This window comes from Dipodomys ordii, unplaced genomic scaffold (assembly GCF_000151885.1).
Source record: "Dipodomys ordii isolate 6190 unplaced genomic scaffold, Dord_2.0 Scaffold33, whole genome shotgun sequence".
Classification (NCBI taxonomy): domain Eukaryota; kingdom Metazoa; phylum Chordata; class Mammalia; order Rodentia; family Heteromyidae; genus Dipodomys; species Dipodomys ordii.
In genome coordinates this window covers 11380485-11403370 of record NW_012267249.1, presented here as the reverse complement: position 1 = coordinate 11403370, position 22886 = coordinate 11380485, and the positions used below count along the sequence as shown (strand labels likewise).

Sequence of the window (22886 nt, the reverse complement as noted above, 5' to 3'; positions counted from 1 at the left end):
ACCTGGGTTGATGACTAGCAAGTTTTAAATAAAGGTCCTACTAATCTCACCAATATAGCAACTAACTTCTCAGTTCTGCTCAAGATACATTGAATCATTAAATACCTCTGTCTTCATCCATAAGAGTGAAGCTACATTGTCTTGTGAAATATTTTATGCACTTCTAAAGTTCTCTAAGTGCAATATCAAGTTCCAAGACAGAGCTAAACTTGGTTTAGATAGAAGACTGAGTTTCTGGATATGAAAATCATATAAATGTAAATAAGCACTTTAATATTGTTGCTCCAAATATTCTTTTCTCTTGCAATACAACTTATCCAACATAATAATTGCTATATTCTGATTCTGTAAGAAAAAATATTAATAAGCAGTTTTTCAGCCTTTGGGGGAAAAAAAGGTTTCTTTTAGGACAAGGAACTATGCTACACTTCCATATGAAAATGTATTTAGTTCCAGGAATTGAAACTACATGGACTAGAGTTGTTTCATACATCAGCTATATCCCCAATGAAAGGATCTATTAATCAGCATGGTTTTATAACAAAAAAGTACTCATGATAATAATAGTTCAATTGATGAAATAATTATGATTATATTTTCACAAAAGATACCGATTTTTAAGGGCTTCACTTAGATAAAATGCTTGTCTTCACTTAAAATTCTGAAAACAGGAACGGGAACAAGAGAAGGAACACATTCTATTTTGAGTGCCTGCATTCTTTCCAGGATAATAAATTCATTTACTTTTGACCTATTTATTTCTGTTGACATATTTATTAGTATACACTAGAAATGTTTTAAATGCTCAGAATAAAGAAATTTAATCTGATATTTTGACAAAATGTTGCTCATTAGATACATAGTTTAGTCTGTACAGTATTAATAAACAAAAACTTGGAGTAATGACTAAGATTTAAATAATAGGAAACATCACATAATTATGATTCTCTGAAATGTTAGGCAACACTGGCCCTATATTCTTATGTGAAAAAGATTAGCTGGAACTGAATGGTGATTGCTTCATTCATATGGTACATAATTCTGAAATTTTCAAGTCTCTACTACTTCTCTTGTATCAAAGACACATGAAGTTTAAGTATTAGGTTCCATCATTATCTGTCATATTATCTTATGCCTCTACTTATTTATTTATGTCTCCTGTCTCATGTCTGGCTATGTGAGACTGTGATCCTTAATCTTAATGGGATACAGAAATGTAACTAGGGAATAAAAAGTACAATATTATATTCAGTCTGGTAATGTAAGTATTGGATTCTAAAAGAGTACAATAGAGAAATATCTAACCCAGACATGAGAAGAGTCAGAGAAGATTCTCTAAGAAAACAGGTGATACTTAGTGCAAATTTTGAAAATGTCAGTATATTGAGATTTCATTAGAACTTGTCAATTTAGAAATAATGAAATATGTGTTTACCAAGAAGAAATGTGGGTATAAGAAAGGTATCATGGAAATCCTATTAGTAACTTTAAAAAAGAAAGAAAAAGTCAGTAAAATCCAATTAAAATTAAAAAAAGTATCATTTTCTTTTTGATGGTGCTGGTTCAATTCAATGCCTTGTACTTTTGTTAGGCATTTTCAGTCAAAGCTGGCACTCTAACAATTCAGTCATGCCCCCATCTCCAGCTTTTTGCTAGGTAAATAAAAATAAGCCTCATGACCTTTTCTGCCTACGCTGGCTTTGAATTGACTACAATTTTTATATCTCAGCCATCTGCATACCTAGGATTACAGGAGTAACCTACTAGTGCCTGGCTTATGAACAAATACATCTTAAAATGGATGTGGTGACACATACCTATAATCCAATAAAAACTGCATTTTTATGTTTTATTCAGTTTAGTTTTTGCCCTTAAATAACTTCTTATTCTTTTAACCAATTCCTATTTGAGAGCAATATAATCTTTTAATCAAGAAACTTTACTTTTTAAAATAAAAGACAATTTGTATTTAAAGAAACTAGTATATGTTAATGTCCACTTAATCTCATAAATAAATAAAAGATTATGAATTGGGGATGATTTTGTCTTGCAGGGGCAAGGACAGGAGAGATTGTTTGGTTGTTAAAACTGGGAGTGAGAGCAATGGCTACAGGCATTTATAAAATAAAAAGTCTAGAGATAATGAAAAACATTTTTAATGCACAGTACAGATTGTCACAACAAAGAATTATTCAATATAAAATGAAACTTTGGCCCAAATGGAGCATTTAGAAACTATGAAGTACTTCTCCTGGACCTGAATATTATATAGATGGCAAAACTAAAGTCCAAACCAAACAACACCAAAACCCTCACCTTACAATTAACTATACGTGTAAAGTAGGAAACTGGAATAAGGAAAAGAATACAATGGTTTCCAGCCATGACTTGCCACTAATGAAAAACAGAGTTTTCTCATAAGACATGGTTTTGTAGAAAAAGAAACTAGCTCTAGTGAGCCAGGCTGATGTACCATTGAATTAGTTTTTCCCCTTCCTTGTTCTTCTTTGTAATGAATATGTGAATTGACTTCTGAATAACTGTAATGAGATCACAGAATGGAACACATAACCATATTTCTTCAGCATCTGCATTTATTATATGAAATATTAAAGTAAAAGTTGATGAACCAAAATGTTACCTATCATTCACCAAAGAAATTTTGTTAAGTGATTTAAATGTGGATTGAATGATGGGCAAGTGTGAAGTTAAATTAGATAATCTAGCATAGGCTTTTTGACTAGATTTGTCATTTAAGATCTGCCAAACTGTATTAGCAAGTGTCATGTTTTCATTAAAGTTTTGTGATGCATTTCAATATTAGGAAGTATTCATATTATAATAAACAAATAATTGGAAGTTTAAATGGAAAATGGCCAAGTGTTAACTAACCTAACACACTTGATCTTTTTGTTTTTGTACCCTAGGTTTTAATATATTTAAATATATGATAATTTAGGAAGGTTAAATTTAACGAGTTAAATTCAACCAAATCAATTTTTTTGAGATGAGGGTCTCATCAAGCCCACACTAACATTATAAGTGTTGTCAAGAATGGAGTGTCCAAAAATGACACCTTCTTTCTCCAGGTTGAGTTTTGTAGGAGTAATTTTTAGTTCAATTATACATGAAATTGGTAAAAGACTGCGATGTTATCATAAAGCTTGTTGAAATTGAGATTTATTCTAAAAATGCGTAATCTAGCTTGAGCTATTTATCAGTTGTTCTTTTTCAACTATATAATTCATGAACAAATATATTAATTTTAAAGTGCTCATTTTACAAGATAGATTAAAGATAAGTTTTATAAGATAGATTAGAAAGTACTGGAGCCAACTCAACTAAGTATAAATTGTGATGCTGTTAGTATTGTTTATGCTCATCTCTTTAGAATATAAAAAAGGATATAGTAATTCAGAAGATAATTTTTCTTTTTCTATTTAAAATGGCTGAAGTTCAGCAATATTTATAACATACCATGTGATAGGCATATTCCTAATTATGGAACTTGTTTGTTTAGAAGGTGGGAACAATGCAGTCAAGAATCCACTCTATGCACTACAAAATTTAAAATAGTAAGGGAAGCCATAGGTCAAATGGAATGTGAAAATGTTGATGGAGGGACACCGATCAAGATGCATTGTATTCATAAACTGCTTTGTTAAATGTAACCTCTTTGTAAAACTATTTAAAAACCATGAAAACAATCTAAATCACCCATCAGGATATATAATTCCATTTCAGGAATGAGAAATGGGGCAAAGAGAAATATTAGTTTTCCTAAAGAAACACATTTAGTAAGTCTCAAAGTGAGAAATGAACACAAGTAGTGTGCTACTAAACTGGCAAGTTTTTTTCAAGCTACTGAACTCAAATTACATTCGTTGTTTGTATCAATATCAACATATTACTTTCCAAAAGAGTACTCACTGGGAATCTTTGATAGGTACGCAATGAGGAATCAAAGAAAAATGCTTCATCCAAAAGGCCAAAGGTCACAGTCATCAAGTAAAATATGCAAATTAGCAAGTCTGATAGATAAAGGTAATGTAAGGTAATGTAAACATGCAAGTAGACAGAAATAAAATTTGAGAACGCATTATTCATCTTGTTTCAAGCATTTGCTAATTTTGAATTAAGAAATTTAAAAAATACCAGAAAAAAACTACAAGAATAAAATCAGAGAAATATGAAGGTACCTAGCCTAATGAATGAATTCATTTACAACAGGGCTCTCTAAACTTTAGCTGGGGATTAAAAAAACAGCAACAACCAAAAAAATCTGGAATTAAATTTAAAAAAAAAAAGAGAAAGAAGAGAGGAAGAAGAGAGGAGGAGGAAACATTTTGCTCATGATGGTTGATTTCAATTTCACAGAGCTAAGTGATTACCAACAATATTTCTCTGTATGTCTGTGAAGAAGTTTCTGAAGATTTGGACTTGCACTGGTACACTAAGGAAGATCACCCTTCCCTATATGAGGAGGCTTTGTCAAATCTTCTGAGAGTCAAAACACAACAAAAAGCTGGAGGAATGATTAATTTGCTTCTATTTTGAGTAGAGACATCATCATCTGTCCACACATATTGGTGGAATTGCTGGTTCTCAGGCCATTGGAGTCAAATTGACTATTGTGCCATTAGTTTCCTTGGTTCTCAAGAGTTCGAGCTTAAACTGAATCATACTGCTAGATTTATTGTTTTACACCGAAGACCAGGCATCTTTCAGCTCCATACTCATGGGAGCCGGGTCCTACAAAAATCTGTCACAGAGAGAGAGAGACAGAGAGAGAGAGACAGAGAAACAGACAGAGAGAGAGAGAGAGGAGAGGGAAATAGACAGATAGAGCTTCTTAATTTATTTGCTCTGGAAAGCATGGACTACTGGTTGAAACAGTCTGGGAGAAGGAGAGTCTGCCTTTTCAAAATCTTTAAGTTGAGATGGGTTTGGCTGTCCTTCTGATCCCATTATGAGTTGTAACACCTGACCAGTGATCTATAGTATATAGTCTTAGACTTTTCGTGTTGAAGTTGCCTACACTCATTGTTAAAATCCTAGATCCCCAGATTAATTAGATTAATAAGAGAGGAAAATATTAATTTTTAAACATATAATTCTCAAACTGACTAAGCTGAAAACCATGAAGGTTGCAAGGACAATAATAACAGGAAAGAGTCTAAAAATGACCTGAGCAAAATTATGAGTTAACTTGAATCTTGTATTTAGAAATTTGAATTTTATGATATTGACAATAGGTGGTAATACAAAGTTTTAAACAGAGCTGTGATATTATGCATTTATTTCTTATGGATCAATCCATAAGAAATACAAAACTAAATGAGAGCTAATCTGTACAATTTGTCTAGAATTTTTTAGTAAAGTCTATAAAACATAATAAAGTATATGGCACTACTATTCTCAGGTACTTAAGAACACGAACAAAAAGTGGTGATCTTTGGCAGAATCAAAAGATGAGAAGTGGATTCCAGGATAGCCCATGAGTACCCTGACTTTTCACTTGAAGGAATTTTCTGACACAGAGCACAAAATAGACGGGCATTTTTACAAAGTGAAGGATTGAAAACAGAGCTCCAATATTTCAAAACCTTTTTTTGTAGTTCAGGAGAAGTGAGAAGATAAAGCTGTATACAAAGAGGATTGTAGAAATCTACATAGGCATGAGTTAGGCAACATAGCATAAAGTAAAACTCTATTAAAACATACAAGGACTAGGAGATTAGGAGGTTTCAGATAGCTATAATAGACGAAAGCACTGAGTAGTTTGGACATTTGGGTGAAGCATCACAAGGGAAAGAGCCAGGCTCAGATATGAGGAACACATCCTAGAATCAGAACTATGTCAAGAAGCTGTGTTGGGAATGAGGTAGTTAGTCCTATCAGGAAAAGGTTGGGTTAACAACAAGGGTGAATGAGGATGAATATGTTTGAAGTAGATATCTGAATTATGGAAATAGAACAATGAAATCTATTGAAATTAGTTTACAAAGGTGAGAGGGAGAGTGATAGGGTAAAAATTAATTACATACACTGTGTACATGAGTAAAAATGTCACAGTGAAATGTCTCTTCTGGGATAACTAATATATGCTAATAAAAAGAAGTATGACAAGAAGGTAGGTTAAATACTAAAATATACTCATTCTAATTTTAAAGAAATCAAAACAAGGTCAACTTGAGCAAGCAGGTATAGCAAAAAAAATGTTATTATATGCCAAAAGCAAAATAATAAAAGCAAAACAAATAAACCAAAAGACCACCATAGTGCCCTTTAAAGGAATATAACATGATGAATATTTTCAGTAACACAAAATATATGTGCTTAATATACAATGAAAAGTCAATAAAGATAAAAAGAAGCAGGAAATTTTGAAAACATATTTAATAAAAGCACTGAGGTAATTCAGTTGTAAATATAACAGAACTAGTATTTAAAGTAGTAATTCAAGTCCAAAAGCTTAAGGAAATATGAAGAGAGAATGGAGGAACTTAACTGAATAAAAAAGGAAATTTTTAGTGTGTTAGAAAAATGCCAAATCATGATTTTGATAATGGTTGTATGACAATAGACTCTACATTTTCAAAAGTTATCAATTGAATAAAATTATAAATTTATTATGCAAATAGTATATTCCAATAAATTAAAAGCCTGTTTAAAACCATAAAACACAGAGAAACAAAAATTATTAGACTGGGTTATACTTATGGTGTTACAAATCCTTAAAAAAAACAACAAAAGCAAAACATCTGCTCTTTTCTTACTAATGAGAGCAAAGAATGAGAGAAGAGAATACTACTGGTTAAAAAATAAAGTTATAAACAATGAGGCAGACCTAATTGAAAAGTCCAGTATTCAGAAGCTGGCCAATTAAAATATGTGATAGTTACTATTTTCATTTTGAGTATCATGAACAAGATTAACTTTAATTTCCATAAATTTAAAAAACAATGAAATATGTATAAATAATTGCACTGGAAGCATCAAAATATTAAGTTCAAGAAGTATAAGTATAGAATGAGATATTCTATCAGAAGAAAGGAAATTACAGAAACATGTATTATAGACTATTTTCACTAATTCTGGATTAGATTCTAAGCCCGAAGGAAATGATAAAACACATTTGAATCAGTAATCTTTTGAATTTGTGATACTATATGAGTAGTGTCACATTACCGTTAGCAATGCCACATTGATATTAAATTTAATGATTTTTAATTACATTGAAGTTAATTTCTGTTTTTGGAAATAAAATTTAAAGTAGCTAGAGGAAAAAACTGCATGCTATCAGTATTCTACTCTCAAGTGGCTCATGAAAATGAAATATTAATGTGAATAAAATGAAAACAAATGTAAACAAAATGTAAACCACTAGTGACAACATAACATGTATACATGAGTTTCATGTAATAATATTTAAAAAAAACCTAGAATTAATGGGAGTTAAAACTGTGATCCTCAGATCTCAGCTTCTTGAGTAGCTAGGATTACAGGCATGAGTGACTGGTGCCAAGCTTTATCTGATCTACTTTAATTTTGATGCTAACATTTGGCATTGAAATTTGGTCAGAACTGCAGTCCAATGAAAGGAAACAACAGAAATAAAGGTGAAAGGAGGATGCTAAAGAAATCTCTAGAGATTCTTTATAAGGAATATTTTCCAAAAAGAAATAGTTTTGATTCTATTCTAATACAACCTAGTGAAGGAAGTAAACAGCCTGGTCTTACATCATGGGTAATCACTGACTAACCATGTAAACTTGAAGGTAAAAACTGTATTTAATCCCAGGGTTCTTGTGAGGATTGAATGAGTTAATGACAAAAAAAACCTTAAAGGTACTATATGACTTGTATATAGATAATATTTGTCCAATAAAATGTAATAACTATGGTCATCCCGAAATTTTTCCTTGATTTCTTATTCCCTAGAAACCTCACAAAATAGGAAGTCTAAGGTTACACCCCATCCTTGGCTTTAACAGTACTTATTGGAATAAAAATGTCATACCTTGTAAACTGCCAGGTGCAATGCTGTAAATCCATTTCTTGTCAGCTGGGATGGGCAGAGCCCTTTTAACATAAGGCTTCGAATATGTGACTTATTGTCTTAGAGAGAAAAATAAAGCCTAAATCATTTTGAGAGTAAACTAAGTGACCTTTAAATCTTTCTTGGACTTAATGATAAATGTTATTTGGACATATGAAAATCAGAATATGTCCAGATGTTGTGCATTCATAGAGTATTAGTAAGATTTTTTTCATTAATTGCTAACTATACTTAAAAGTTCACTTTTTTTTTTTGTCGATCATGGGAGCTGAACACTGGGCCTGGGCATTGTCCCTCAGCTCTTAAGCTCAAGGCTAGTGCCCTGCCACTTGAGCCACGGTGCCACTTCTGGCTTTTTTCTGCTTATATGGTACTGAGGAATCAAACTCAGGGCCTCATGCATGCAAGGCAAGCACTCTACCACTGAGCCAACTTCTCAGCCCAAAATGATCATTCTTATTATATTTAAAAATTTGATAATGCTATATATTTCAGTGACTTTGTATTATTATATTTTGTTATTTCATGACTAATGTTTTGAAACAAAATCTGAATTGTTTTGTTCTAATAAATTATTAGTAAAAAAGTTCAAATGAAAATCTAGTTGTAGAGATTTTTCTTCGAGCATTATTAGTAGTGGACTTATTTAGATGAAGAGACTATGGAGGGCTAAGTTTAGGTGTTGTGTTTTTATTTTTATTCTTAATATTTTATTTTATTGTGAAGGTCATGTACAGAGGGGTTACAGTTACATAAGTAAAGTAATATGTACATTCCTTGTCAAACAGTGTTACCCCCTCCCTTGTTTTCTCCCACTTTTCTTCCCCCTGACACCCCCCTCCCACCAAGTTGTAAAGTTCACAACATAGTTGTTGGATTTAAATGGGAATAATCTATTAAGTCAAGTTGTTTTATGTGTTTGGGATGGCGAAGTTAAATAAGGATACTGGGTTTAAGTGGAGCCATCTTGGACATGTGGTGTATGGTAGCAAATTGGTTTTCATTGGTGCCATCTTGTCTTCATGGTGGAGGAAGGTGAAATCCCACCCCCCACTCCCAGGTGATGAGCATGCCTAAATTCCTAGAGGCAGGGGTGGGGATTGGACAATAGATTATTGACCTACCAGTCTTGGGTCATGAGCTCTCAAGCTCTCTGCGACCCTGCTCCTCACCAGGACTCTACTTCGGCCTTGATCAGCTCAATCCAGATTATACCATGCTTCATGTCTCCTAGCTCTCCTCCTGCCACATGGTGTCTCAATTCAGCTCTCCATTGGTGTTGATCTGGTTTGTTGGTATTGTTTTACTGCCCTTTCTTTCCTTTCTTCTCAGGACTCAGTTTTCCAACTGTGCTAAGGTGGCTGCAAGTCTTTGTGACAAGAATCCACCTGCAGTCGCCGACTCTCCAATAAAGACTCCCAATTCGACCTCACAAAATGTGGCTTCTCTGTTTCTCACCAATCAAGTTCACATACAACAGAAGGAACATGATGAGAGCTGGTAATCATTACAGATCTATTAAAAAATTTTAAAGCTGAAATCAGCTTGATTAATAAAATACTGTATTCACTTGCTAATTTAATAAATAGGTAATAGGTTAGAAGCTATTCAAGGCACTTGTGATAAATCAAAATTCAAGGCAAGTTAAACTCATAATCATCATTTTGATCTCAACTTTCAGACTATATATTTGGTGTTTATTATTTTTCTTATTACTTCTTACTGCTTCTTCTTAAGAACTGCTTGGTGATATTTTGACAGTGCTTTAAATGCTTCTGAATTTAACCTATTCCTTACTGGCATGCCAGATACAGAAAAAAGCTTTCTGATTTACAAGGAACTAAGTGACTTGTTTTAGAGGAGGAACAAAAGGAAACAAATTGAGAGCCAAGTTAAATGGAATATCTTCCTCATAGTTAATGCTTTCAGTGAAGTTTATCAGTTTGGTCAAGGCAAAGAAGAACAGAAAATTGAGTATGAATAGCATTTCCTTATAGACATGTAAGTAGCTCAAATCACTGATCATCCACACAGACACACAGAGACACAGAGAGACACAGACAGACAGACAGACAGACAGACACACACACACACACAGTAAAAAGGTTTCAAGTTTCACATACCTCCACAAAAGAGAGTTAATCCATTTTCAGTGCGATAATTCAAGTTGACTTTATTGAAGGCATCCTCAGAGCTGGAAAAACATGTTACACATGATCACAAAATTTGTCTTTTAAGTACATTATGCTTCATTTAAGAATTATAAAAAGGAGTCAGGTGCTAGTGGCTCACATCAGTAATCTTAGATACTGAGGAGGCTGGAATCTAAGGATTGAGGTTCAAAGCCAGCCTGGGCAGAAAAGTCCATGTGATGTTGGCCTCCACTTAACTCTTTTCTCTAAGTAACCACCAGAAAACCAGAAGTGGTGTTATGGCTCAAAAGTGGTAGAACGCTAGCCTTGAGCAAAAGAACTCAGGTACAGTTCCTAGTTCAAGTCCACAATTGAAAAAAAATTTTAAAAAAATAATACATACATATGATTCTTGTTATTACAAATTTAATACATCTCCTTACAATTTCTTTTTTTTTTTTTTTGGCAGTCGTGGGGTTGAACTCTGGGTCTGGGTGCTGGTCTTCAACTCTTCAGCTCAAGGACAGCACTCTATTACTTGAGCCACAGCACCACTTCTGGTTTTCTGGTGGTTAACTGGAGATAAGAGTCTCAGGAACTTTCCTGCCTGGTCTGGCTTCAAAACAGGATCCTCAGATCTCAGCCCCCTGAGTAGCTAGAATTACAGTAGACACCAGCGCCCAGCTACAATTCCTTAGTTCCTAGAAATGCATTTTGAATCATTTCATATTGAAGTAAGTAGGTCAGGTCTGGCCAGTGTCATATTGGCCACATGCTGGATGGTAGGGTCTGGGGGAGGGAAATGCCCCTGTCCAACATCTGCCAGGGCATGCCAGGGCATGACAGGAACCCTGGAGACAGGGGTGGTCACTTGGCTGATAGGTTACTGAATCTGTCAGTTCAGTGCTTAGGACTGGGAATTTCCTGTGGATCTGTCCCCTGTTATTTAGGCCTGGACCAGCCCAGCCTCCATTACGCCATGACACGTGTGTCTCCATGATCATCTCCTGTGTCCTGTCTCGGGGTACATTTCTAATCATCATGGCGTCCCAATTCAGCTCTCCAGCAGAGCTGAACTGGCTTTGTTGGTGTTGTTTTTGTTTTTTCCTTCTCTCTAGCCTGTTTCATAGCTGTGTTATGTGTATTTAGGGGCTGTAGGCCTTTGTAACAAATGGCTGCCTGTAGCTTGCTAATTGTATAATAAAGACTCCAATATTCCATATTCTAAAATGTGGCTTCTACGATGATTCACCTTGTAACAGTATAATGAATTAAAATTGAGTAAATTGATATTAAAATTTCAAGAGGTCAGGTTTAAAGACTCCAGCACACATCTGTGTTCTAAATATGATTTGAATTTTCCAAAGTATCTGGATAATAAAACAATTCTGTATAAAAAGGAAAACACAGACATCTGAAAGTAAACTCACTTCTCTAACAACCAAATTTTGACATTATATTTGTAGACATATTAGTAAAACCTTAAAAGGAAGGGATAAAGAAAAAGAAAGATTGAAAGAGAATGTAAATTTCATTTGCTAAGAAATTGCAGAAAGAAATAAGATCCAAATATATTGCAATTTCTGCCAGCAGCAAACTTTTTCTTATACTTTTATTGGGTTAGATTGTACAGATAAAGAAAAGTCTGAACACTGGTTAGCCACTGTGAAACAGATGCAGGTGAGAAGAGGAATGATTGGTGTAATGAATCCTTCCCTTTGTCTGAACAAAGATGATCGCCCCAGGAGGGACCAGGAGAGCCCCAGGTAGCTTTTCACAAGGAATGTAAAGCAAAAATTCTTGACCTCTTGAGGTCTTTGGTACTTCCAGCACATTTTTCAGTAGGATTGTGATCTTATCAGTGGCCTCCAGGGTCAATTTCCAGTTGTCTCCTGCCTATTTAAATCTCAGCAGGTTTAGAGAGTTATAGCACAGTCTTTGGTACATGAGCCAGGAGTCACACCATTTGTAAGTACTTATACTTGAAAGGTTCCCTAAATTCAGAACATTAGCATCAAGGCATCCAGTGAAGAACCTCAAAAGCTTTTGGAATTTTAAAATAGTAAAAGAAAAAGTGCTAATTTCCAGGGTTCTGATAAAAAGAAAAAAACAAAACAAAACTAAACTAAAACTAAATCTAGGCACATTGAAGAGCCACAGAGCAATGGAAAACTCTAAGGTTTGTTTTCATAGACATGGAGAATATTACTATACTAAACAAAGTCCTCTATGTTGCCCACATTAGAACTAAACTCAGTTCACCGATAAGGCCTGTGGTTATGACTTTGAATAACCCTACTCTTCTGTCGAACTGGACTCTGCTCTTTTATGCTATGGAGACTTTTACTCAACATGTGTATGAAATCGGTGTCCAAACATGAAAAGGGGAAGAATCAGCAACTGAGCTGCTTTGGCATTTCTCTTTGGTCCTTCTATTATACAACCAATGAAATTTTTTATATATATATATATATATATATATATATATATATATATATATATGAATCTCAAGACAGAAAACAAAATGTTAGGATGGAGAAGAAGGAGACCTTTCAATGTGAAGAACTATTATAACCAACCTGCAGCAGCCTAAGAGAAAAACAGGGCAAATGGCAAATACTAAAAGAAGAAAGTGCTCTGGAAATCCTGTGTAATAACAAATAACTACAACAACAAATGTCTTGAAAATGTTTTTCCAATACATGTTATGGCTTGATGTTTTCAAAGTGGGAGAAAAACAAACAAAAAGCACCTCAGTAGTACAGGCAATCCTTTAAAGCTTAGTTTTCATGGTTACTTTGGGATTTACATTTTGATTCTGCCTTTTAATTAGTTTTTCTTTTTCAACTTAGTAAGTTAATTTATCTTTTAAAAAACCTTCAATTTCTTCAGCTATAAAATGGGTAACATTTATATAAAATAATAGTGTATTGTGAGAAATAAAGGTTAATTACTTTTGCATAACCTAGTACATAATATGTGATCAAAAATTGTTATTGTATTCTTATTGCTATTATTAGTGAAGTTGCTGTAAATATAAAACTTTCTTTGAAAATAGGTGTGAGAGAATGTTAGCATGGTTTTCAAGCCAGTTTCATCCTTTTTGAGTCTTCACATCTGACAGTTTGAAATTTGTCTTAATTTTCATAATTCTATAATAAAAAATATCCTAAGCCTACAATGAGCCATGCATTTTAAAAATAGCTTTGACCTTGATTGCATATGTGTAAAATAGAGATAGCAAGTTCACTATTACAACACCTAGGACTTGACAGTAATTTGGAAACAACTACTGGAAACAGTTCTGTAAAGCAATAATAGATTCATAAGTAAATTCAACCCTAGAGATATTCAAAGAACACAAAATCCAGAGTGGAGATGAAAAGAGGGTGATATAAAAATTACTTTACAGGAGAAAGTGAATGGAATTACTTTTATTCCACGATCTAACTCTACGTCTATGTCTATGTCTATCCTTAATGTCTCTTATATCACTTATTAATCACCCACTAATTTGTCCATCTCAACCCATAATGCTCAAGTCAGACTGTTTTCAAGCCTCCTAAATACATTACTCACAACTTTCCAGATCCTTTAAATGCATTAGTTCTTGGAATACATGTATATTAGACAGAATTAGACAACATTTGTAGCATCCAATAAATAACACTATGAGATTTGCAAACAAATACACTGAATGAATAAGAAATCTAAGGTGCTAAAGTCCATGTCTTTGTTACAATGCCCCATTAAATGAATGTCCATTGTTTACATAAACAAGACAAAGAATCATTAGGAACTAGACTTGATCCATCTATAAAATATAAAGTACCACAACACCCTGCTTAAAATTGACCTGCTGCTTGATGGTTTTATTCTCTACTTGAATTTGGTCCCCATGAAATTATGCAAATTTTAGTAATGTCAACAAGATAAGTCAACAGACAATACACTTTAAAAATATTTATAAATCAAGTCTGATTTTAGTACCACCAATTTTTGCTTTATAACTTTATTAACTAGAATGTAAAATTTTAATAAGTTACTTCCTAAATTTAAATCTCAGATCTCATCAAATTCTAGTCAAATGTTCCTGTTTTGATAAATGTAATTAAATTATTCCAGGTTTCAAAGCAATCATTTCTAGAAAAGAAATTTCATTTTCTTTTCAGTAGAAAAATAGGGGTGTATATAAATTCACTCCCAATTGAACATCACTTCTGAATTCTAATAACCTAGACTCAATTTATTTTTTAATTTCTCCTTACATTTTTTATTACCTGCCATGCCATACACTAACTTAACATATCCTAATGAGTTCATAGTGCTTGCTGGGGCATAGAAGAAATTCTTAATTAAAATGAAATAACTATTTTGAATATATTTCTAACATAAATTCTGTCCTTAATGATTAAAAATTGTAGTTTTGTATCCAAAGGTTACTTTCTTTCTTGTAGCATAATGAACTCGTTTTCTTAGCCTTCACCTTTTACCCAGAAATGTATGCAGTTTTGTGATCCAATTAAACTTCTTCCCCATTACCTCATCTTTTCAAAAGACATTTGACATGAGAATTATTGCAATGTACATTTGAACAGCTGGCTGAAAAATAATGCCTTACTGTATAAAATATATAGAATCTCAAATATTCCTACTATTAGTTCATTGGCTGAAATGTATGAAATATCCAAGAAAAGTAGAATTCAAATAACTGATAATTTTTTTAGAGTTTCCCACAAAACAATAGAAACAGAATAATCAGATGTACTCACAAAATGTATTATTACCAAGAAATATACTGAAACATTTTTTCAGTATCTCACATATCAAATCAGCAAATATATATATATATATATATATATATTCCCCACACTTATTGTGAATACTTTCCCATGAAACAGTGCATTCATGAAACAACTTCAAAAGGCAACATTATTACTGACCAATGTGTGTGTGTGTATATATATATATATATATATATATATATATATATATATATATATATATCCAATGTCAACACATATGAAAAAAATGATTAGTTTTAGACCAACATTTAAGTCATGGAACAAGAAAATGATGACACATCTGAAATCGCTTGGGAGAGTTTCACATTTCATCTGAAGAATTAAAATAATAAAAAGGAAGCTTGTCAATAAATTTGACATAGTTCTAAACTATCTTATTATTTAAAATATATTGGAACAAAATAATTTAAATGCAAACTTTCTGAAAGCAGCATGTGACGAACTATGATGGTTTCAAAAATATATGGAGATTTAACAGGCGTTGCCAGAGGCGGACATCTTAGGAAATATTATTTCATCCCATTCCTTAGTAAAATTCGAATGCACAGCATATAGAAAAATTGTGGAATACCATAAGGAAAATGAGAGGAATTCAAAGATAATTTTGATCTATTTCTATTTCTGAGCTTGATCATCAAGTTCATGAACATCATGCAGTGGGAAATAAAAAAGACAGATGGAAATATGGCTCAACTATAGAGATTGTGTAGGCTTGTTCAAGCCAGTTTAATTTGCTTAGTCTCATTTCCTTCAGGTACAAAATGGCAATTGCAATTCCTATGTCAGAGGACAGCAGTTTATAACTGTGCATTTGCTGTGTGCCAGACTTTATGCTAAAACATTTCATATGCATGTTTTGATTCTGGTATCTAACACATATAAAACAACTTAGTAACATGAATTCTGCATAGTAAGCATTACATAGTTGTTTTGTTTCCATTTTAAATGCTATACAAATAGTATCACAAATGAGTATATAAACAAATATAAAGAAATCAAGACAAATAAAGGTCTTTAGTGAATATACCCTGTTGCAGAGACAGACCTGTAAATGGATAAAGATATCATCTAGTAAGTACTAGTATATTGACAAAGACCAGAGGTGGCACAAAGCAGGAAATACTCAGAAAATGGTACTTCAGAATATCATATCTTTGTTTCCTTTTCCTTCTTTCTCTTTTTCATTTTTTCCTGCTTCCTGATCATTACATTAACATTTTTTAAAGTTATGAGTGAATGCATAGAGGAAAGAACAGTTCATTTCCACTCCCTTCTGTGCCCACATCAAACTCTCATCCAAAGCTGCTATAAATTGGCATAAGCAAGATAATAGTAAAGGAGATTTTGTCTGAGTTGTTTAGAACTACATTGTTCCTTACTATATTTTGAAAAAAATATATGCAAGGGAATTGTTATTTGCCATTGATAGAGCAATGGTATATTATGTTATCCACAGTCTCCACTAGAGAATGGAATTTCTATTAAAAATATAAATAAATTTATCAGTGAATGAACATAACCACATACACAAACCTGGGTTAACATCATAGATCCTCCACACGTGACTTAAACTTTACATACATCTTTTTGGAATTTGTATAAAATTCTTTATCTGCATTTTTAGATAAAGGCTCATGTCAGGAAGCATAACACTATTCTTTATCATAGCAATATTCTGAATTATTATGAGCCATGATTAAAGATGAAAGGAGATTCTAATATTTACTCATCACCTAGATACTCAAATGTTATTGCATAATCTCTAATCTAAACTTAAAACTTCGGACCAATTAGTAAGATAATTTATATTCTTAACACACTATTTTTCCTTGTCATTTTAAGCCCCCTCCACCCCACAAAAAAGAAATTTCCTAGAACACTAACACAGAGATAAATTACTTTATTTTCAGATGGTGCTACCTGCATTGCAGGACTCAAAAATATAATACTGTATTTTCATTTTGTTCTCTTGACATACATATCAGTTATTTACTTGCAATGATTATGTCTTCATCTCCTAACCAATATCACTTCAAGCAAAACTCTCTGATGCAACTTGGATATCTTGATAGAAGCACAGTTTTCAAACAACTAGAAATCTACGTATTCCTGAGGAGCATGTTAAAAATTCAGAGTTAGAAGATAACGTGACAAATTCGGATCCATTTTCATATGACATGGAAACATGGGGTATATAAGTGCCACAGTCTACTTTAACAGGAAATATCGGGAACACCTGAGAAGTAGGCCTCTTGATTGTGAGAACCTGTACTTTAGCATCACTGTCCTCACTTCCAGGTAACAAGACACTTCTTTTTTTTTTTTTTTTGGGGTGGGGAGGTCCAGTCATGGGGCCTGAACTCTGGGCCTGGGTGCTGTCCCTCAGCTCTTCAGCTCAAGGCTAGCGAACATTCTATATTTCTAATTTCAAAAATATTTTCTTTTTTCTCTTTTTGGTTGGTCGTGGGGCTTGAACTCTGGGCTTGGGTGCTGTCCCTGCACTCTTCAGCTCAAGGTGAGTGCTCTACCACTTGAGCCACAGCACAACTTCTGATTTTCTGGTGGTTTATTGGAGATGAGAGTCTCACAGACTTGCTTGCCCGGGCTGGCTTTGAACCATGATCCTCAGATCTCAGCCTCCTGAGTAGCTAGGATTACAGGTGTGAGCCACTGGCTCCCAGCTTTTCGAAAATATTTTCTTTAGATGACAATTTTATCCTACCTTTTCACTTTCCAAATTGTAGTAAAGTATTTATAATGCATAATCAATAATATAGTCCTCTTTCTTTCATGTTGTCTTCATTTACCCAGTCAGTCAAAAAAAAAAAAATCCCTGCTCAGAGGGTGAGATCTGAGGATTGTGGTTCAAAGCCAGCCTGGGCAGGAAAGTCCATGAGACTTTTATATCCAATTAATCACAGAAAAAGCTGGAAGCAGCATTGTAGCTCAAGAGATAGAGTGCTAGCAACCTTGAGCAAAAAGGAGCTCAGGGATGGTGCCCAGGCCCAGAGTTCAAGGCCCAGGACCAGCAAAAATAAAAAATAAAACAATTAAAAAATAGAAATGTCCAATTACCCAAACCCCATTATGATTTAGACCCTATACTCAGCATTTTTTACATTATTTTGCAACAATCATGAAAAGTAGATATATGTTACTTCATTCGTAGATGCAAATGAGGTTTAATTTATCTAACAGGCATACCTAAGGATACACCTACACACATCTCATATGAATTAAAAACCATGTTCACATTCATATTCCTCCAAAACACTCAAATAGAACTTTCTTATCCAAGAATCCAATGCATATAATTTTGTGGATACTGTTTTTTTACTTCTCCTACACTTTCTCACTGATACCCATCCATTCTCACATGGTTTCTCTTCTGTTTTTGAAAATCAATGAATAGATCATGACACACATCTCCTTCCTTTCTGTATTTGAAAACCATTGTGCTAGCTGGTATTGGTATGTCATGCCTGTACTCATAGCTACTCTGGAGGCTGAGATCTGAGGATCATGGTTCAAAGCCAGCCAGGGCAGGATCATCCCTGAGACTCGTATCTCCAATAAACCACCATAAAAATGGAAGTGGCTCTGTGGCTCAAGTGTAGAGCACTAGCCTTGAACTGAAGAGCTCAGGGATAATGCCCATGCTCAGAGTTCAAGCCCCTCAACCAACAAAAAGAAAAAAAAAGAAAAGAAAACAATTGTGTTTTGTTCTTACAATTAGCACCTGTAATAGATTGTCTACTTCTGAGTTTATTTATATATTAGATTCTCTACTTCATTAAATTGACCAAGAAGTGCTCTCTCTCTGGAATGAGACAGATCTTACAAATCACATTCTAGTATTTACTGACTATGTGGTCTTGACAGCTCACATTTTTTAGCTTATTATCTACCACAATTAATGTTATTCACCAAATATTATCATTGTTAAGATTAAATTAGGTTAAATTAAGATTAAATTATTGTTCTACATATGATGTAGAACAATAGCTTGAATATAGCTGGACCTCAAAATTGTGACAGTAAGTTCTATAACATTGATTTCTACCTCTCACTTCCATTATCCAAAATGTTCACATTGGTGCATTTACTAAATACGTAAGAAAAAAATCCACTAGAATAGCATTGTTAAAACCTTTGGTAGGCAAGGAAAGAGAAATGCTTCTGTTCAATGAGTGCTGTCTACTGAGAAGGGCTTAGTAGTGGGGAGGAAAAGAGAGGTTGAATTGTGTTAAAATATATTATTAATAAATATGAAAATGGGAAAAGGATGCCTGTAAGACATGCTTAATAGGGGAGTGGGAAGGGGAGTGATAGAATGAAGGAGATAGATTGGAATTCAGTTTAAACATGTATGGAAATCTACCAATGAACCCATACTACCAAGGTATAACTAATATAAGATAATTACAGAAAAAAGGTGAATTATAATAACAACAACAAACAAACACAGAAAACTTCTGGTAGCCAAGTGTAGTGGGGTATGCCTAACCATCTTTTCAGAAGGAGAAAGCAGGATGGCTGCAAGTTTGAGGCCAGTGAAGGAAAAAAATAAGTGATGCTGTCTCAAATTTAAAAGAAAGAGGAAGAAAGAAAAGAAGAAAGAAAGAAAGAAGGAAGGAAGAAAGGAAAGAAAAGACGGGGGATATGTCTCAAGAGCTCTTGTTTAACATGTATGAGGCCCTATGTTCAATTCCTAGTACAGCAAAATAGCTGGTAGTTTATGAGGTCAGAGAAAAACATCTATCTCAAGTCAATTTTTAAGCTTAATCCTTGAAAGTATATGACTAGTTTAACATAGCTTGAAATATCTGCCACAAACTTTCTAAATTAAAAATAATAGTACATAAATGATGCTTTGACTTTATAAAATTGATGATTTAAAAAAAATGTAATCCCATTTCATTCAGCATATTTATTTGACCCACTAATAGTTTTATGACTTGTGTTTAACTTCTATATTTATAATAATTTTCCAACAAAACAAATATACAAGTATATATCTATAGTCACAATTCTATAGAAATTTTAAATATTTACCTGAATCAAGTATAATGTGTCATTTGAAAAAAAATGTTATTCTACTAGTATCTCATCCCTAATTTTAGTGCCATTTGTGGACAAATGGACAAACTTAAGTATTTCTGAAATATAAATGAATACTTATGAAGGTCTTATTAGTTCTACTGATATATTTCAAATAAACTATAGAATTGTGAGATAATTTTATTTGCTAATTATGTGAAATTTTTACATTGACTATATCTAAAATTTATTTGGTAAATATGTGGTTTGTATATTAGTTAACATTTGTTTCTTCCATATAAACTAGAAGGACTTTTGTGCTATGAGTGTGTTACATGAATAACATAACTGTGGTATCTGAGTTGCTATTCACTTGCAAAAAGTTCCTCCTATTGTCTGGCCTCAGTCCCTCCTGCTGTTAGAAATTTACTCTCTCCCCTAAGCCCCCTTTCCCTTGGAAAGGAAGGATATCCAAGAGAACAAATATGTGAAATCAGAAAACAGAACAAAATTATTGCTAAAGGGCAAAACCTCTTGGCTAAATAAACAAAACAAACAAAAAGATTCCAGGCATCAGCCTTACCCCCTTCGTGTGTGTTTGTTTTTGTCTTTTGTGGGGCCTGAACTCTGGGCCTGGGTACTATATCCTTGAGTTCTTCAGCTCAAGCATAGCACTCTAGCGCTTGAGCCATAGTGTCACTTGCAGCTTTTTCTGCTTATGTGGTGCTGAGGAATGGAACCCAGAGCCTCATGCATGCAAGGCAAGCGCTCTACCTCTGAGCCACCTTCCCAACCACTGTCTTAGCTCCTTTTTCATCCTTGCTAAAAACTGAAAGAACATGTCTCCTGGACCTTTTTTCTGCACATTTTGTATCTTCAGAAGTTGTAACACTGTCCTAGATCATTTTTCTCTTGTTATTATAAAACAAATCCCACTAAAAGCCTGAAGCCAATATTACATGTTGCTACAGGATTATTCAGGTGTAGAATGAGTGTTCCATTAAGGGTAGCCTCTCAAGGTGACAGGACCAGAGGATCTGTTAAAACTGGACTTATTCTCATTGTCTAAAGAGAATAATATGGTCAATATGCTACCTCAATTATGTATGCTACTTAATAATTATAAAAATAATGATAAATAATGAAAAAATAATTATAAATAATTATAAAAAATGATCTAATTCACAGAAGATTATGAACAGCAATGACAGCTTGCATTCAAAGTCTATCCCATAGGTTCTGTTCTTCCTTTAGTGAGAAAATATGCAAGTCACATTTTAAGAATGTGAGCTATTTCATTTTGAGAGCTATGTGAGTGAAGAAGAAGCAACAAATTGACATTCTAAGACTTGGATTATGACTAGTTATATCCAAGGTGTTATCGACATCTATCTACACATACACAGAGGTTGAAAACAAGATGGATGATGAAGATTTATGTAGAATGAATAATTTTGTCAAATTTACCCAAATACATGCCGTAGTTCTGTTAATTCTTTTTCCTTGATCTGCAGGTCATCTTGTAATCTTTCTATTATAATAATGTAAGATTCACTGACTTTCTTCTTCCACTCATCTAGCAAAGAAAAACAAATGGAATTGATTCAGAGTTGTATTATGTAAAATGTAGACATAGATAACAACATTCAAGTAATCAAAACTGTTTTTTATTCCAGATTCTACAATACTTAATTTAAATTACTGATTGTGGGTTTAAATACAGATGTTTATCTTTAAAATGCAATCATATGAATTGTAGTAATTAAGAACCCATTTGACATTGTAAAATATATTTACATAGAAGAATATATTTGACTTATTTCATTTGATTTTATTGTATTTTAATTACAGCAATCTCTAATTGCTAGACAGTGTTTTAGGTTGTAAATGCTAGATAGATACTTAAGATTCAATTCTAAAATGTCTATATTCAGCAGTACTCCAAGTTTTTCTATAACACTTTGCCAAGGAATTAAAACAATATTTTGTATGATATAGTATATGTTATAAAAATCTTTCAGAGAAAATTGGGTTCAGATAAGCTCTACAATATTTCTTAAACTACATACACAGTGAATTATTAGTTATTTTTTCACTACAAGTAAAGCAAACAACATTTAAGGAAGTAAGAATAATTACCAGTGCAAGTTTGGGTTGGTCTAGATTTGTAATTTCCCATTTGTAGATTTTTCCTTTCCTCCCATGCAGTTCTTCACTTTACAAGATTCCAACTTCAAGTACTGTAACAGACTAGTTGAAAAATACTTTGATAGTCTGGCTAAAAATAAGCCAACTACCAAATGGAATGTCATGCAACAATAACAAAGAACAGAATAGTCCTGCTTTCAAGGGTGAGCACATAAAGGAACCTCATCAGTCTGATGTAAAGAGCTGCATAAAAAAATAACTAGCACTGTTTCAATAAAATGATTTACTTCCATCAATTGATTACCTACTCAGATGTATTTTCATGGGCCTTTGTTTAATAGATCATGTAGAGATACACAAGCTTCTCTAAAAGCTGTTGAAATTACTTATATTTTCTTTCAGGAACTTTTTTCCTCAGCTAAAATAAAAGCATTTGCAAAAGAATGAGTACTTATAGAATCTGTCTATACAAATAAATGCCAGAAACCCATATCATATAGGGTATAACTAAAGGGATGAGTAAAAACATTTGCCCGTGTAAGAGCTATAAAACTATTATTCGTAGCAACAAATTCTTAATGATATATAGTCTATGTTGTAAAAAAAAATCTATGATTATCCTAGGTGATTTTTCTGACCATAAGATTCATAAATAAGAACCTAAATAGTGGGTTTTACAAATGGCAACTTAGAAAACAA

At 33.2% G+C, this 22886-nt stretch overlaps 1 protein-coding gene across 1 annotated transcript in view; it reads right to left on the bottom strand.

The window, feature by feature from the left end:
* Nucleotides 1–22218, bottom strand: part of LOC105986067 (serine/threonine-protein kinase TNNI3K-like) — a 270376-nt gene extending 248158 nt beyond the window's left edge. The window contains 4 exon segments of the mRNA XM_013016804.1: nucleotides 8024–8121; nucleotides 10186–10256; nucleotides 21507–21615; nucleotides 22179–22218. Coding sequence (XP_012872258.1) covers nucleotides 8024–8121; nucleotides 10186–10256; nucleotides 21507–21615; nucleotides 22179–22218 — 318 coding nt within the window.
* Between the last annotated feature and the right edge of the window lie 668 nt (nucleotides 22219–22886).